This window comes from Elephas maximus, chromosome 9, assembly GCF_024166365.1.
Source record: "Elephas maximus indicus isolate mEleMax1 chromosome 9, mEleMax1 primary haplotype, whole genome shotgun sequence".
Taxonomy (NCBI): Eukaryota; Metazoa; Chordata; class Mammalia; order Proboscidea; family Elephantidae; genus Elephas; species Elephas maximus.
Genome location: NC_064827.1, coordinates 43,081,512 through 43,095,303, shown reverse-complemented (window position 1 = coordinate 43,095,303; position 13,792 = coordinate 43,081,512). Strand labels below are relative to the sequence as shown.

The 13,792-nt window shown below is 45.1% G+C and overlaps 1 protein-coding gene across 2 annotated transcripts in view; it reads right to left on the bottom strand.

Annotated features, from left to right (window-relative positions):
• Window positions 1-2,693: 2,693 nt before the first annotated feature.
• The window catches only part of UBAP1 (ubiquitin associated protein 1), an 86,885-nt gene continuing 75,786 nt past the window's right edge, over window positions 2,694-13,792 (bottom strand). Inside the window, exons 5-7 of one of the 2 annotated variants that reach the window (XM_049897058.1) lie at window positions 6,037-6,219; window positions 5,238-5,339; window positions 2,694-4,620 (exon numbers count right to left, since the gene is read on the bottom strand). In XM_049897058.1, coding sequence (XP_049753015.1) covers window positions 4,480-4,620; window positions 5,238-5,339; window positions 6,037-6,219 — 426 coding nt within the window. In that variant the 3' untranslated portion in view covers window positions 2,694-4,479. The remainder of the gene's footprint in view (window positions 4,621-5,237; window positions 5,340-6,036; window positions 6,220-13,792) is intronic. The other variant, XM_049897057.1, reaches the window with a different exon arrangement.

Sequence of the window (13,792 nt, the reverse complement as noted above, 5' to 3'; positions counted from 1 at the left end):
AAGAGCTGGAGGACCTTGGGCAAGTCTGTCGCCTAGCCTCACCTTCATCCAGGATGGCCCCAGCCTCAAGGGACTCAAGGGACTGTGTTCAGTATCTTGACAGTGTTCTAGTCAGTAGTCTGAGACCTCTGAAACAGAATCTACACACTCACACACACAAGCCCTCATCTGAGTTCTGCTTGCTGTGTCTATTTTTAGCAGGAAGTAGCTCAAGACAGAGAATACAAAGCAGCCACCAGGTGCCAATCACTTTCCAAAGCCATCTGGGGTCAAAGTGAGTTTCATGTGCCACACAGCCTTGGTCCTGATGCCTATATGTGAAACTTTAATTTCTTTCAGGTAAAGGATAATTTTTTTTTTTTTTCCAGAAGAAACCATTTTATTTTTTTCCAAAGGAAAAAAAGCTGTGTAAATATTAGAGTATAAAACTTGCGCAAGACACAGGAAGGAGGTGGGGTGAGGAACTACGTGACTATGCAAAAAGAAGCACTTAACAGGAGTCAGTACAGGGGAGGGGGTCGTCGCATTGTGTGGACACAGCACAAAACACAGCATGGGCTGCCGCAGGCAGGTTCAAGGACACACGGCTGCACAGAGCCCGCTGCCCACTACCCACTCACCATCATGTAGGAACACCATACTACACTGTTGGCTATTCTGCACCAGTCAGAAGACTAAGGGGTTGCTACACTATTGTAAAGGCTGGGGTGGAGTTCTTTGAACGGGACCCAGAAGGGGGTGGGCAGAGGAAGGTCTGTATACAAGGAGGTATTCGGGGACTTGAACCAGGCTCTAGCCACTGGAGGGTAGTCTGGGGGCCTAAACAGTGGCCTTCACAGAGAAGAAACGGCACCTGGCAACGTGAAGGACGTTGGGGATCGCAGAGGCACGGTGGAGAAGTCCCAATTCTGGGCTGAGACTTTCTACTTACTCCTTGTCTCCTCAACTCAGGGACCAAGAATGGCCTAACTGGCCTCCCTCAATGCTGGGACACCACTGGACCATTCCACCAGCAGCACCTCTGGAATATCCAGCACCCACAGAGGCCCTTCTGACCTCTCCAGGGGACCTGGTCCTGCACTCATTCAGAGCTTCCTCGGACTGTAATGCCGGTTTAAATCCATTGGTCCTGGTAGCTCAACCCAAAGTTTGCTTGCCTGGGATGAGCCCTATATGTGGGAGTGGGGTTCCAGCATGGTGCTTGTTTTATGGTGGAATTTGGGGACCTGCTCAGTGTCCTGGGGATGTAGTGTCTCCTGTAGGACCCTGTTAACTAATGGTCAAGGTTTGTCCTTTCCTCCCCCTCTCCCCACTCCCCATCCACATACATACCCTTTCCTTCTTCATCTCAACACCCCATACTGTCTTGGAACACGCAATGGAGTCTCTTTGTTTGGGGAGGTGGTGGGGAAGCCACAGCATGCAGTGGGAACACCAATGAAAAACAAAAGACTGGTCCCCCGGGTGTTAGGAAGAAGCTTGGTAGCAAAATGCCCTCCCTAAATCCTGCATTCATCAGTACCATGGGGATGGTGACCATGACCCCCAAAGCTTGAGCTTAGTCTCAGGCTTGGGAAGGAGGTTAAGGGACTGGCACCAAACCATGCTTTGGGGTAAGTTTGAGAGTTGGAGAGGCCAAGAGGTCAAGGTGCCCTCCCAACTCTTCAGAACTATGAGTCTTTATACGTCACCTGGTACCTCAATACCCCAGTCATCTTAAGAGGAGCTATTGAAGAAGTGGGGTGGCGTGGGTAGGTAGGAGATAAGCAGGGGATGGATGGCCTGATTGAATTTGGAAGATGGAGTTCAGCTATAACTACAGGGGGTGTGATGCATGTTCTAGGTTTCTACACTAACCCACCACCCCCATGGGCACAGTGACTGATTGGATGGGGGTTCTCAGAACTCCCTTCGCATGTTCAGCCTCCTGGGGGGGGGAGGGGTGTTAACTGGACACTTATTTCTGTTTCCCAAGAGGATTGTGGCCTTGGCCTCTACCAGCTTTGTGTAGGTAGCCCTGAAATTCTGAGGCCTGGGTACAGGTACGGAGAGGTTGGACTGGTTGGGGAGGGAGGCTGCCCTATGGCTCCAGGCCTGACCTTGTTACTCTTCGTTCAACTTCTTGCTGTTGCCACCTGCCAGGGCCTTGCCATCCCGCTTGCCAGCTTCGTTAGTCAGTGTGGCATTGCTGCCAGGGATGTGCTGCAGAGTAAACAGGGACCCATATCGGGCACTCAAGCCCACGGTGCCAGTGCCCCCTCCCAAGGCAGAATTCCCATCAGCAGTTTCACTGGTGGAAGCCAAGATCATGACTGAAGCATCTCTGTTGTCAAACTGGTTGTTGAGCCAGGTGCTGGTTTCATCGCCATTTTGGAAGCGTGGTCTCTTGAGGGACAGAGCAGACATAAATGCAAGCCTACCCGCCATGAGAGCAACAAGCGAGATCAGACCCCCCAAGAACAGTGAGGGTGGGAAACAGGAGAGATTGCCCCAGAACTCAAGGATAATTTTTTAAGTTTTTAAAAGGAAGGCTTAATTAAAAAGTCAGGAACCAAACCCACTGCTGTCAGGTCAATTCTGATTCATGGCAACCCTATAGGACAGAGCAGAACTGCCCCATAGTTTCCAAGGAATGCCTGGTGGATTTGAACTGCTGATCTCTTGGTTAGTAGCTGTAGCTCTTAACCACTACGCCATTAAAAACCAAACCCACTGCCGTCAAGTCAATTCCGACCCGTAGGGACCCTACAGGACAGAGTAGAACTGCCCCACAGAGTTTCCAAGGAGCGCCTGGCCGATTTGAACTGCCGACCTCTTGGTTAGCAGCTCTAGCACTCCTGCCACTAGGGTTTCCAAAAATGGCCAGGACAGGGGGCTAAATAAATAGCTCTCTGAGCCTGTAGCAGCCTGGCCCACCACCCTTTGGCAGTCTCTAGCTGTGCCTTACCTGACCAGCAGAGGGTGCTGTGCTTCTAGTTTGGTCTAAGGCTCTACAGCCCCTTCTCACACAACCAGTCATCAAAATTAAGAGATATACCCTAACCAAGACCCCAAGTATATATTAAGTATAAGGACAAGATACTTAAAAGGGATGAAGTCAGTTCCATAGGACACAAAAGCACTGCTCAGGCCTGGTGAGGCAATTTAAACCCAGTCCTGCCTGTCACACAGAGCACATAAATGCCTGATGCTATTCACAGGAGAAAGGACCCCTTCCTCATTTCTGTCCCTGCTCCACAGTCTTTCAGGGAGGAATATGCCCTTGGTCTAGAGACTGAGCTAGGTCAGGGGCGAGCAGTGTTTGCAAACCAAACACTAAGGCTGACTGGAGGGCTAGAGTCTGGGTCCCATAAATGTAGAGTGGGAAGAAAGTAATGACAAAATGGTTAGGTTCTGTTCCGTCCCTTTACCACCATGCCTCTCATTAAAACAGCCCTTATAAAAAAGACAGTTAAGAAAGTTATCACAGCAAGATGCACCTTTTAGATTTTTATTAGTAGTTCTCTCTGAAGAATCAAAATAGTTAGCAAATTACTTTAGATTCATCAAGACTGTATATCCTTTGTATTTAGATCTTTAATGATGTACAACATAATACAAAACAAACCAAAAAGACTGATTCCTAGGACTAGGTGTTACTCATCGTGTCATCCTAAAGCAGTGGGCTGAAGGGAGAGGCTGTTCTCCAAGAATAGAGGTGGAGTTAGTGCTGGGAGACTAAAACCGTGGCTTGTTTTCTCCCCCATTCAGTGTGCTGGGAAGGGGCCAATGACTTCTTAAACCGACAACTGTCTCCTAGAGCAGTAAACCCTGAATAGGAGGGGGCTGTGAGCCAAACCAAGCCAAAAGAAACAGGCTGGGGCAGAGAAGCATGGTGACTGCCTGGCAGAAGAGGCAAACTCAGGGCCCCAAGGGGAAAGGGCATTCTTTGCACCTCAGAGACATTTGCAGACCAGTGTAACACTAGAATACTTTGTTAAAAGTGGGGGGAAATAAAACAAAACCCTGGAAAAACCTTTCAATTGCACTGAACTTGGTTATGAGTTCAGTCCACCACCAGTGAGGCTGAGGTGGGGAGGGTAGTGGGAACACCTAGCCTCAAAGCAGCACTGAGTCTGGCCCTCCCACCCCTTCTCTTTGACTCCTCTTGGCAGGTAGGTGGAGGACATAAAGACCCCAGGAAAACCAGGGCAGTCTCTCTGAAGAGCCGAGGTGGGAAAGACACTTCTCAAATTACAAATACATTTAATAAGGGAGGAGGAGCCAGGACTTTTCTGGGGGCATTCACATGCCCAAGTCTTCCTCATTTTTTCCCCAGCTCAGGGCCTAGGTCATAGCAACTGGCAAGTGCAGTCTCCATACCTGACCTCCCACCCCCAAAATAAAATCCAGAAGTGTGCCCCTTCTTCCCCACAGGTGGGCCCTGCAGGGCCTCCTGGGGGTGGTGGTTCCATGGCAAAGCCTAGGTAGGGCCTGGTCTCAGCTGGCTCCCGCCCGAGCCATGAGGTCTTCCAAAGCATTGTCCTGGTCATTGTTGTGTAAAAGCAAAACTTCCTTAATGTCTTTCAGTTCAAAGCCCATTTCCTTAAATTTGCTCATTAATTGAAGAAACTCCATCATCTAAAGGAGAAAAGAGAATACAGATTAAAGGGATCTATCCGCACAGAACAGCTGAGTGAAGGAGTGTGTATATGGGTGGGAGGGGTGCTCATGGGAGTCTGCATCCTTCATATAAGCCTCTGTGACGCCTCCTAGCAAACTGGGCTGGACTGGGGAGGAAGCCAGGGCAGAGAGGTTGATGACTCAGGACATCATCATCCCTCAGGAGCCATGCTCAGTCCCAACTCACTCCTGCTGACCTCAGTCTGTGTCCTACCACCACACACACTCCCACCAAGGCAGGATATTGAACCCAGAAATGGCTGCTCTCCAGGGTGTGAGGTAGGCAGGGTGACTAGCAATCTTCCCAGTCATCCAAAAGCTTGGCTTTTAGCCCAGGTCGTTTTGCCCTTCAGGGGAGTCTGTACCCCTTCACTGGGATTCTAGAAAGACCTCAACCCATGCTTCATGTGAGCCAAACACAGGCCTCAGGCTGTCTGGACACTCGGTAATTCTGACCTTAGACTGCCTCTGCCTGCAGTCACTGGCAGGGAAAGGGAGTTGGGGCCAGGGAAGTCCAGGCAGACTACTCTTTCCCTCTTTTCCAGGGGATTCCCACGAAACATGAAGGTTCCCACCTTTTCCTCTGAACACTGGTGCATTTCCAGAGCCTCTTCCACTAAAAGAGGGTCAAAGCCCTTCTCACAGAGCTGTCCATGTGCAAAGAGATAGTCGAGAATCTAAGAAAAGAAACAGGTTTCAGCACCTACTGCCACTCCTTTCTGTGCTTCCAGTGTCTTACACAAACCAACTAGTATGAGGGCTGCACCCCACCCCTCCCTAGCTATTCATCCGTGGATGGGACTTGACTTTGTGCTTTGAACTGTGTCTGGCACAGGACCTCAGTTACTATTTGCTGAATAGACAGGCACACCCTTCTAAACATGAGTAGCCATTTTCCAAAGGCGTTCCTACCACGGCTGACTCATGTTTCCCAGAATGCCAGCTCTACAGCCTGAGTAGGATATTCCCAAGTTAGAAAATGTCTCCAAGGTTTTGGACTCCAGTACCCCATTCAGAAATCCCTGGGCAGCTATGGCAAGACAGAAATTTCTGGGGGAAGACATCTGACTATACCCCAAGCCTAGTTCACCTTCTTTGGAGGAGTGAAGGAGGTAGATGGCGAAGCTCCAATACTCACTCTCAAGGCTTTCCCTCAGCCTAGGTTCTAGAGGACAGCCCCCAAAGCAGAAGCACTGCTGCTGAGACTACTGGTTTCCCCAACAAAACTCCCTGCCTGAGTCCCCACAAACTCACAGGAAAGGGGGCTGGTGCTACAAGTCTGAAGGGCTCTAAAACAGAGACAAGACACTACTCTAGCTCCATAGGAACTTTCTCCTGGCTGACCTCCCAACACCCTGCCAACTAGCCACTCACCTGCTCAATATTCTCTCCTTTTTTCTTCATGGCTCTCAGGACACACTCATATGAGTAGCCCATGTTGACCACTGTCTCCACACACTGCCGCTCACTGGGGGACAGTGTCTGCAGTTCGGAATAGGCCTGGGGACAGCTGGAAGTGTTGGGCACTTGTGACATTGAGAAATTAGGAGGGGTGACCTGGTGGTGGAGAAATAAGAGGGTCAAGGCAAGAAGACAACTTGGGTCCCAGAGGACATGTCACTGAGGTGACCCAGGCCAGGCACTTGCCATTCCTGACACTGATCAAGCCCCTAGTCAAGCAGTCTGCTTGGAAGAAAGGGGGCCAGGTTGCTGCCCAGGCACCCAGATGAAGAGGGAAGAAAGATGGGTGTATTAGCTGAGCGAGTGAAAAGCTGGGAAGACACCTGTAACTGTGGATGCCCTACTCTGCTCCTCACCCACCTTGAAGCATGAGAAAGCACCACAAGATCCACAAGCCCTCCTTCCGTGCCCAAATCCCCTGGGCCTGAATGGAGAAAGGAGCTCTGAGACTGCCCACAGGACTGATGTCCAAGCTAGCTGCTATGATGTCCTTCCAGGGCCCCATTATTCTTTTCCTAGGTTATTATCCTAGGCCTAGGACTTTCAGAGTCCTGCAGGGATCATTTACTTTGAGCACCCGAGCTGACTCTCTGTCACAAAATCTCTATCCTACATTCTGTCACTGGGCTGGGCAAAGACTGTGAGGGCTGTTTCCATGCATGACCAGCTCAGGGCCCCAGAGCTTTGAGGGCACTCCACTTCTGCCCTCACATCATGTGCTGTGCTTCAATTTCCTGCTAGAGTTACCATTCCACAGAGCCCATGACTGAAGGAATAGTAGCCACACAAAGCTGGGCTTTCAAGGACTGAAGTATGGGCCCTACGGTTCTGCCTCTACTGCAATGTCTACCGGCAGCCTGCTCCCTGCCACCCTACCCTAGCCACCCAGGTCAGAGTGGTATATAGATTCCCATAATTAACTCCTCTCACTACTGATCATGAATCAGGCCCAAGGCATTAAGGTAGCTCACCCTCAGGCCAAAGGATCCATCCACTATGGGAGCAAAGTCACAAACTGTTCTATGGCTTGGCCTGGCTCTCAAGAATGAGGGAAAATGTTCTAACAATGTTTCCTTTAGGGAGGAAGACAGTGGTTGGGGACAGGGAGAATCTCTCTCCCAGAAGCAAGTTCAGAACTACAGCTCTAACCAGATGCTCTCCAGAATGTCTGCTTTGAGGTCAAGAAGACTATAGGCCACAAAGCCCATTCCTTCCCATTTAACCACCTCACTCACCCACAGCACACTCCTAGCAGCCCAGTCATAGGGCTGTCATTAGGTCATGGGTGTCATAACAGGGCACAGGGACTGGATCGTTATCAGTCTAAACCACTCCCACTGCCGTATAGGACAGAGCAGAACTGCCTGAGTTTCCAAGGAGCGCCTGGTGGATTCGAACTGCCAACCTCTTGGTTAGCAGCCGTAGCACTTAACCACTACGCCACCAGGGTTTCCTGTATCAGTCTATCAGTTGCAAGTCCCTTTTCAGGAGCAGGTGCTACCTGGGCTCAAGAATACCAACAGCCAAAGATGCCTGCTCTCACATGATGTGCCTCAGTCATGAAGAAGGCAAGCTACCCTTCAAATGCCTGCTTTTGTCATAAAGTCTCATGACTGCCTGGTGGGGTGTGCACGTGCATACACTTGTAAAAAGTTACACAGGTTAAAAAATGCAATAAAATAACATGTATTTTAAAAATATGTACAGGTACTCTCACATACTCTGCTGGTGGAAATGTTATTTGATACTCTAGGTACATCTGGCCTATGCAAAGTCTGAAAAATATTCAGATATGTCTATGAAATTATTTCTTCTAGGAAATAATTATTCTTTCTAGGAAATAGGAATGCAAACCCATATTTATGCGTAAGAGGAGTCATCTCACTATCATTTATAATAAATATTCAGGACAACTAAATATCCAACACAGGGTATCAGGTAAGTAAATAATGAGTCTATTATCCATATGACTGTTAGGTAGTCATTTTAAATGGCATTTAGAAAGCGTTTATATTAAGTGGAAAACTAGGACATATAATTGTATATGCATGGAATTTTAAATGTTAGGCCCGATGATCCTCTCCTTACACGGGGACAAACAAAACAAAATGTTATCTTCACGTATTTTATGAATCAAACAGGCACTGGACTAATCAGACAGACCCCAAAAGGATTCCTCAAAAACTTATGACACAATAGCGTTTAGGTTCTCAGGTCACTCACACCAAAGCTCTTTAATCCAGGGTACCTGCTGAACCCACTACTGTCAAGTCGATTCCCTATAGAACAGAGTAGAACAGCCCCACATGGTTTCCAAGGAGCACCTGATGGATTTGAACTGCGGACCTTTTGGTTAGCGGCCGTAGCTCTTCACCACCACACCACTAGGGTTTCCAAACCAGGGTATTATTTTTAAATGTCTGTAATGCTTTTATGATTAATAAGGATAGCTTTTAAAAAACCATTTACTGCATACATGGAAGCACTTTGTCATTGGAGTATTTTTCTGATATCCGGATGATAAAATTTAATTCCTGGGGGGCAGAGGGGAGGTGACCCCAGCATTAAAAGGGATTTTCATACTCAATGACTAAAATGCTGTATATTTATGATGAAAAAACATATTAGAAACCAGGAAAATAAGATATTTTTCCAAACTGAGTATTAGTATTTGAGGAAAAGTTTGTGACAGGACATAAATATTGATGTTTCAAAGCTTCTCAAGACTTCTTGGGCTTCAGTAGGTGGAAGCCCTTTTTAATTAATTTACTTTTTAAATTATAAGAGTATATATAATAGTCACATTATATATACTCTTATAGTTTAAAAAGTCTTTTTTATATAATGTGACATTTGCAATTCAACATTTTTTGAGTGTCCAATTTAGTGATATCAATTACATTAATCATGTTGTACAACCATCACCTATAATCACTGCCAAATTCCCCATCACCATAAACAAAAACTCACTGTATCTATTCAGGGTTTAAGGCCTATCTAATCAAATCTACTCTGGGTTTAAGGCCTATCTAATCAAGACAGCTCTTCTCTAAGTCTTCTCAAATGCCTCCTTTCACTGCTACTATACACAAACACACATGCACATGCAGGCATGTTCACGGCAGGTACATTCCCACCTTCACCTGTGGTCATACTGCTGGCACATTACTGATCACATCTCACTATATTAACATGAGCTCCTAGAGGCAGGGGGAGCCTTGGTGGCGCAGTGGGTAAAAGCTCGGCTACTAACCAAAAGGTTGGCAGTTTGAATCCACCAGCGGCTCCTAGGAAACCCCAGGGGCAGTTCTCCTCTGTCCTATAGAGTTGATGGCAATGGGTTTATTTGTATTTTTCCATTTTTTAGAGGTTAAGGTACTATATTCACATGCAATTTTAAATCCCTGGGGCCTGCCTTTGGGCTTGGCACTTAGTGGACCCTGATCAACAGTGGCTGAATGGAGATCTATTAGGACTTTCAAAGAGGGAATCTTAATACAGCAAATTGACAAAATACGTTTATCGTCTCTCCCTCCCAAAAGCCCACTAAAATGATAATAAATTAAAACTGTATTAACCTTTAAGGTCAAAAAAAAAAAAAAAAGAGGCATGGACAATATATTTCAATGAATTTTTAGAACATGGAAAGCTAATGGAGGGATGGTGATTGTCAAATGCAATGAAGTTATAAAGAAAGTGGGAAACTAGAAAGTCAGTTCACCAGCCCCTCCGAACATGAGAGGGGTTCAGCATTTAGAAACACCAGGTACCCTTGGGATAAGGCATTGGCACAAAAGTCAGTAAGACACTCAGGTAATACTTTCCCCACCCTACCCCTACCCTCTGCAGGAGACAGGTTTAATCTCCAGATAATGTAAACCAGAGACCAAAAAAGACTGAGGACACCAGCCATAGTGTAGGTCGGGGAGAAGCGCAAGATTCAAAATTGGGGATTAAATAAAATCTACACAAGTGTTCCCCAACTTTCTCGGGCTTCAAGCAGAATTGTCTGGAGAAAATGAATAGCTCCCAAGACCTTTACATGCTGGCATTTTGAGAGGTTCCCCTGAAAAAAAGCCAACTAGCCTCCAACTATAGTGAGACCTAAAGATTTTTTTTTTTAAAGATTAGCAAGCACATCCCCAAAACACACACAACCCTTCTGATTGGCTTTTTAGTGCCTCACTCTTCAATGTGAATAGAAAGCCAAAGCCACCAAGAAGAAAGATACCAAGCCAGAACAGGAGATAAGCAAAGCACTTAGAAATTTAAAATATAACAAAGTAAAACTTTTATTTAAAAGTTGTAAGATTTATAAAAATAAAAAGGTTGTCATAGTCAAGGATATATTCTAGAAAGGAAAACAGACTAAGTGATCCTAGAAATATATCCTAGGGAAACAAGAGCTGTCACAAGAATAGACATATGCACGCCCATATCCATTGCAGCATTATTCACAATAGCAAAAAGATGGAAACAACCTAAGTGCCCATCAACAGAGGAATGGATAAACAAATTGTGGTACATACACACAAAGGAATACTACGGAATGATAAAGAACAATGATGAATCCGCAAAATATTTCACAGCATGGATGAAGCTGGAGGGCATTATGCTGAGTGAAATAAGTCAACCACAAAAGGACAAATACTGTATGAGACTGCTATTAAAAAAACTCAAGAAAAGGTTTACACAGAAAGAAACAATCTCTGATGGTAACAAGGGAGGGGAGGGGTGGGGCGGGGAAATCATTAACTAGATAGTAGATAAGTGTTAACTTTGGTGAAGGGAAAGGCAGTGCACAACATAGGGGAAGTGAGCATTAACTTAACCAAGGCAAAGTTATAGAAGCTTCATAGACACATCAAAACACCATGAGGAACTGAGTTACTGGGGCTGAGGGTTGGGGACCATGGTCTTGGGGTCATCTATGTCAATTGGCATAACCAAGTTCATAAAGTAAATGTTCTATATTCCACTTTGGTGAGTAGCGTCTGAGGTCTCAAAAGCTTGCAAGTGGCTGTCTAAGATACATCCACTGGTCCCATTCCATTCAGAGCAAAGGAGAATGAAGAAAACCAAAGACATAGGGGAAATAACAGTCCAAAGGACTAATGCACCACAAGTACCACAGCCTCCACAAGCCTGAGCCCAGAATAAATAGATGGCTACCACCACCGACTGCTCTGACAGGGATCACAATAGAGAGTCCCAAACACAGCAGGAGAAAAATGTAGAACAAAATTCAAATTTATGAAAAAAGACCAGACTTACCGGTCTGACAGAGACTGGAAGAACCCCCGATACTATGGCCCCCAGAAACCCTTTTAGCTCAGAACTGAAGCCACTCCCGAAGTTCACCCTTCGGCCAAAGATTAGACAGTCTATAAAATAATAACACACACGAGGAATGTGCTTCTTAGTTCAATCATATATACAAGACCAAAAGGGCAATACCTGCCCAAAAGCAATGATGAGAAGGCAGGAAGGGACAGGAAAAATGGACAGAAGTGGGGAATTGGGGTGTGGAAGGGGAGACTGTTGACACATCACAGGAATTGCAACCAATGTCACAAAACAATTTGTAAATAAATTGTTGAATGAGAAACATTTGCTCTGTAAAGTTTCACCTAAAACACAATTAAAAAAAAAAAAATGACTAAGTGATAAAAAAAAAAAAGTGATAGGGGATAGAAAATTAGAGCATCGGTCAAGAAGGTCCGACATCCAGCGTATAGGCGTTTCAGAAAAATAGAAAAACAGAGATAATTATCAAAGAAATACAAAAAAATTCCCAGAAGTTCTAAACTGAGTTTAGCCTCAGTTTTAAAAGATCTGCCAGGGGCAAGCAAAATCAATGAACAAGGCACATTATTGGTAAATTAAAAATATTCAAAAATGAAAAAAAGATCCCAGAAGTTTCCAGGGATAGGGGCAGGGAAGCAGAGAGGGAAGGAACAAATCTGAAATCAGAATGGCACTGGAATGCTATAAATCAATGGAACTTATACACCTACTCCTCATTTATCAACTATCTCATTATCCAACATTTTGCATTTACACCACTAGTAAAAAATTTACTATCCGACTATTTTGCTCATTAACAATGAACATTTGGCATGAACAAATGCTGAGGTGTGAGGCGAGACTTAACACTGGCTGTGATGGTTAAGGTTACATGTCAACTTGGCTGGGCCATGATTCTCAGTGGTTCGACAGTTATGTAACGATGTCATTTGGGGATTATGTAATAATGTAAATTGAGGAGCTGTAGTCATCCTCCTTTATCGCATAATGACCTGGTCTTTAGAACCTAACCATATCAACAAGTGAGGAGTCAGTGTACCTCAGTAAAAAAGGAAAGTAAAATAAAAAGAGCAACACTCACTGAGATTCTGTTAAGGCTGATGAAAAAATGTGGAAATGGATAATGGTGATGGTTGAACAACATGATTAAGTTAATGTCACTGAATTGTGTACGTGGAAAACTGAAATGCCAAATGTTTTGCTACATATATATTTATCACAATCAAAAAAAAAAAAAAAAAGGAGCAATACCTATATCCAGCCAAACTATTATTAAAGCATGAGGGTAAAATTAAGGCATTTTTAGCTATGCAAGGACTTAAAAACTGACAGGTTAACTGATGTGTTTGAATGTTTGGGGAAATATCATTAAGCCTTTAATTGAACTCTTGAAGCATCTGGACAAAATGAGCAATAGTTACAGAGAAACGAAGCAAATTTTTAAAAATGGGACAGTTTTAACTACAAGAAACAAAAAGCTGCAAAGAAAAAAGTAATCAAAATATACTGTCTGAAGTCGACAATATTTATCCAATCATAAATGTTTTGTTGTTTGTTGCTAGGTGCCAGAGAGTCATTTCCGATTTACAGCGATCCTGTGTACAACAGAACGAAACACTGCCTGGTCCTGTGCCATTCTCACAATTGTTGCTATGTTTGAGCAACTATTGCAGCCGATTTGTCAATCCATCTCACTGAGGGTCTTCCTCTTTCTCGCTGACCCTCTACCGTACCAAGCATGATGTCCTTCTCTAGGGACTGGTCCCTCCTGATAACATGTCCAAAGTACATGAGACGAAGTCTCACCATCCCCGATTCCAAGGAGCACTCTGGCTGTACTTCTTCCAAGACAGATTTGTTTGTTATTCTAGTAGTCCGTGGTATATTCAATATTCTTCACCAACACCATAATTCAAAAGCATCAATTCTTCTTCAGTCTTCCTTATTCACTGTCCAGCTTTCACATGCATTTGAGGTGACTGAAAATACCATAGCTTGAGTCAGGCTCACCTTAGTCCTCAAAGTGACATCTTTGCTTTTCAACACTATTTAAAGAGGTTCATGACGACATGAATGACATTAATTGTGATATAAATGTTATGGAGGATAAGGGAAGGAGGTGAGAGAGGGGCTTCTGTAAGAGCTAAATCCTCAACAGAAATTATGAAACTCTAAAATTGATAAATTTAGAAAAAGCAATATAGCGTTCTATTTATAAATACAGAAAGAAATCTCGGCAGAAACAGCTTAAAGCAGTAGCATCACTACAGGGATCGGGCTGCACCTCCTGACACTGTCAGAGGGGGTGACACCAAAATGACCCCAGGGTCCCTGGGGCATGGACGGGCTAGGGCCTCCAGGG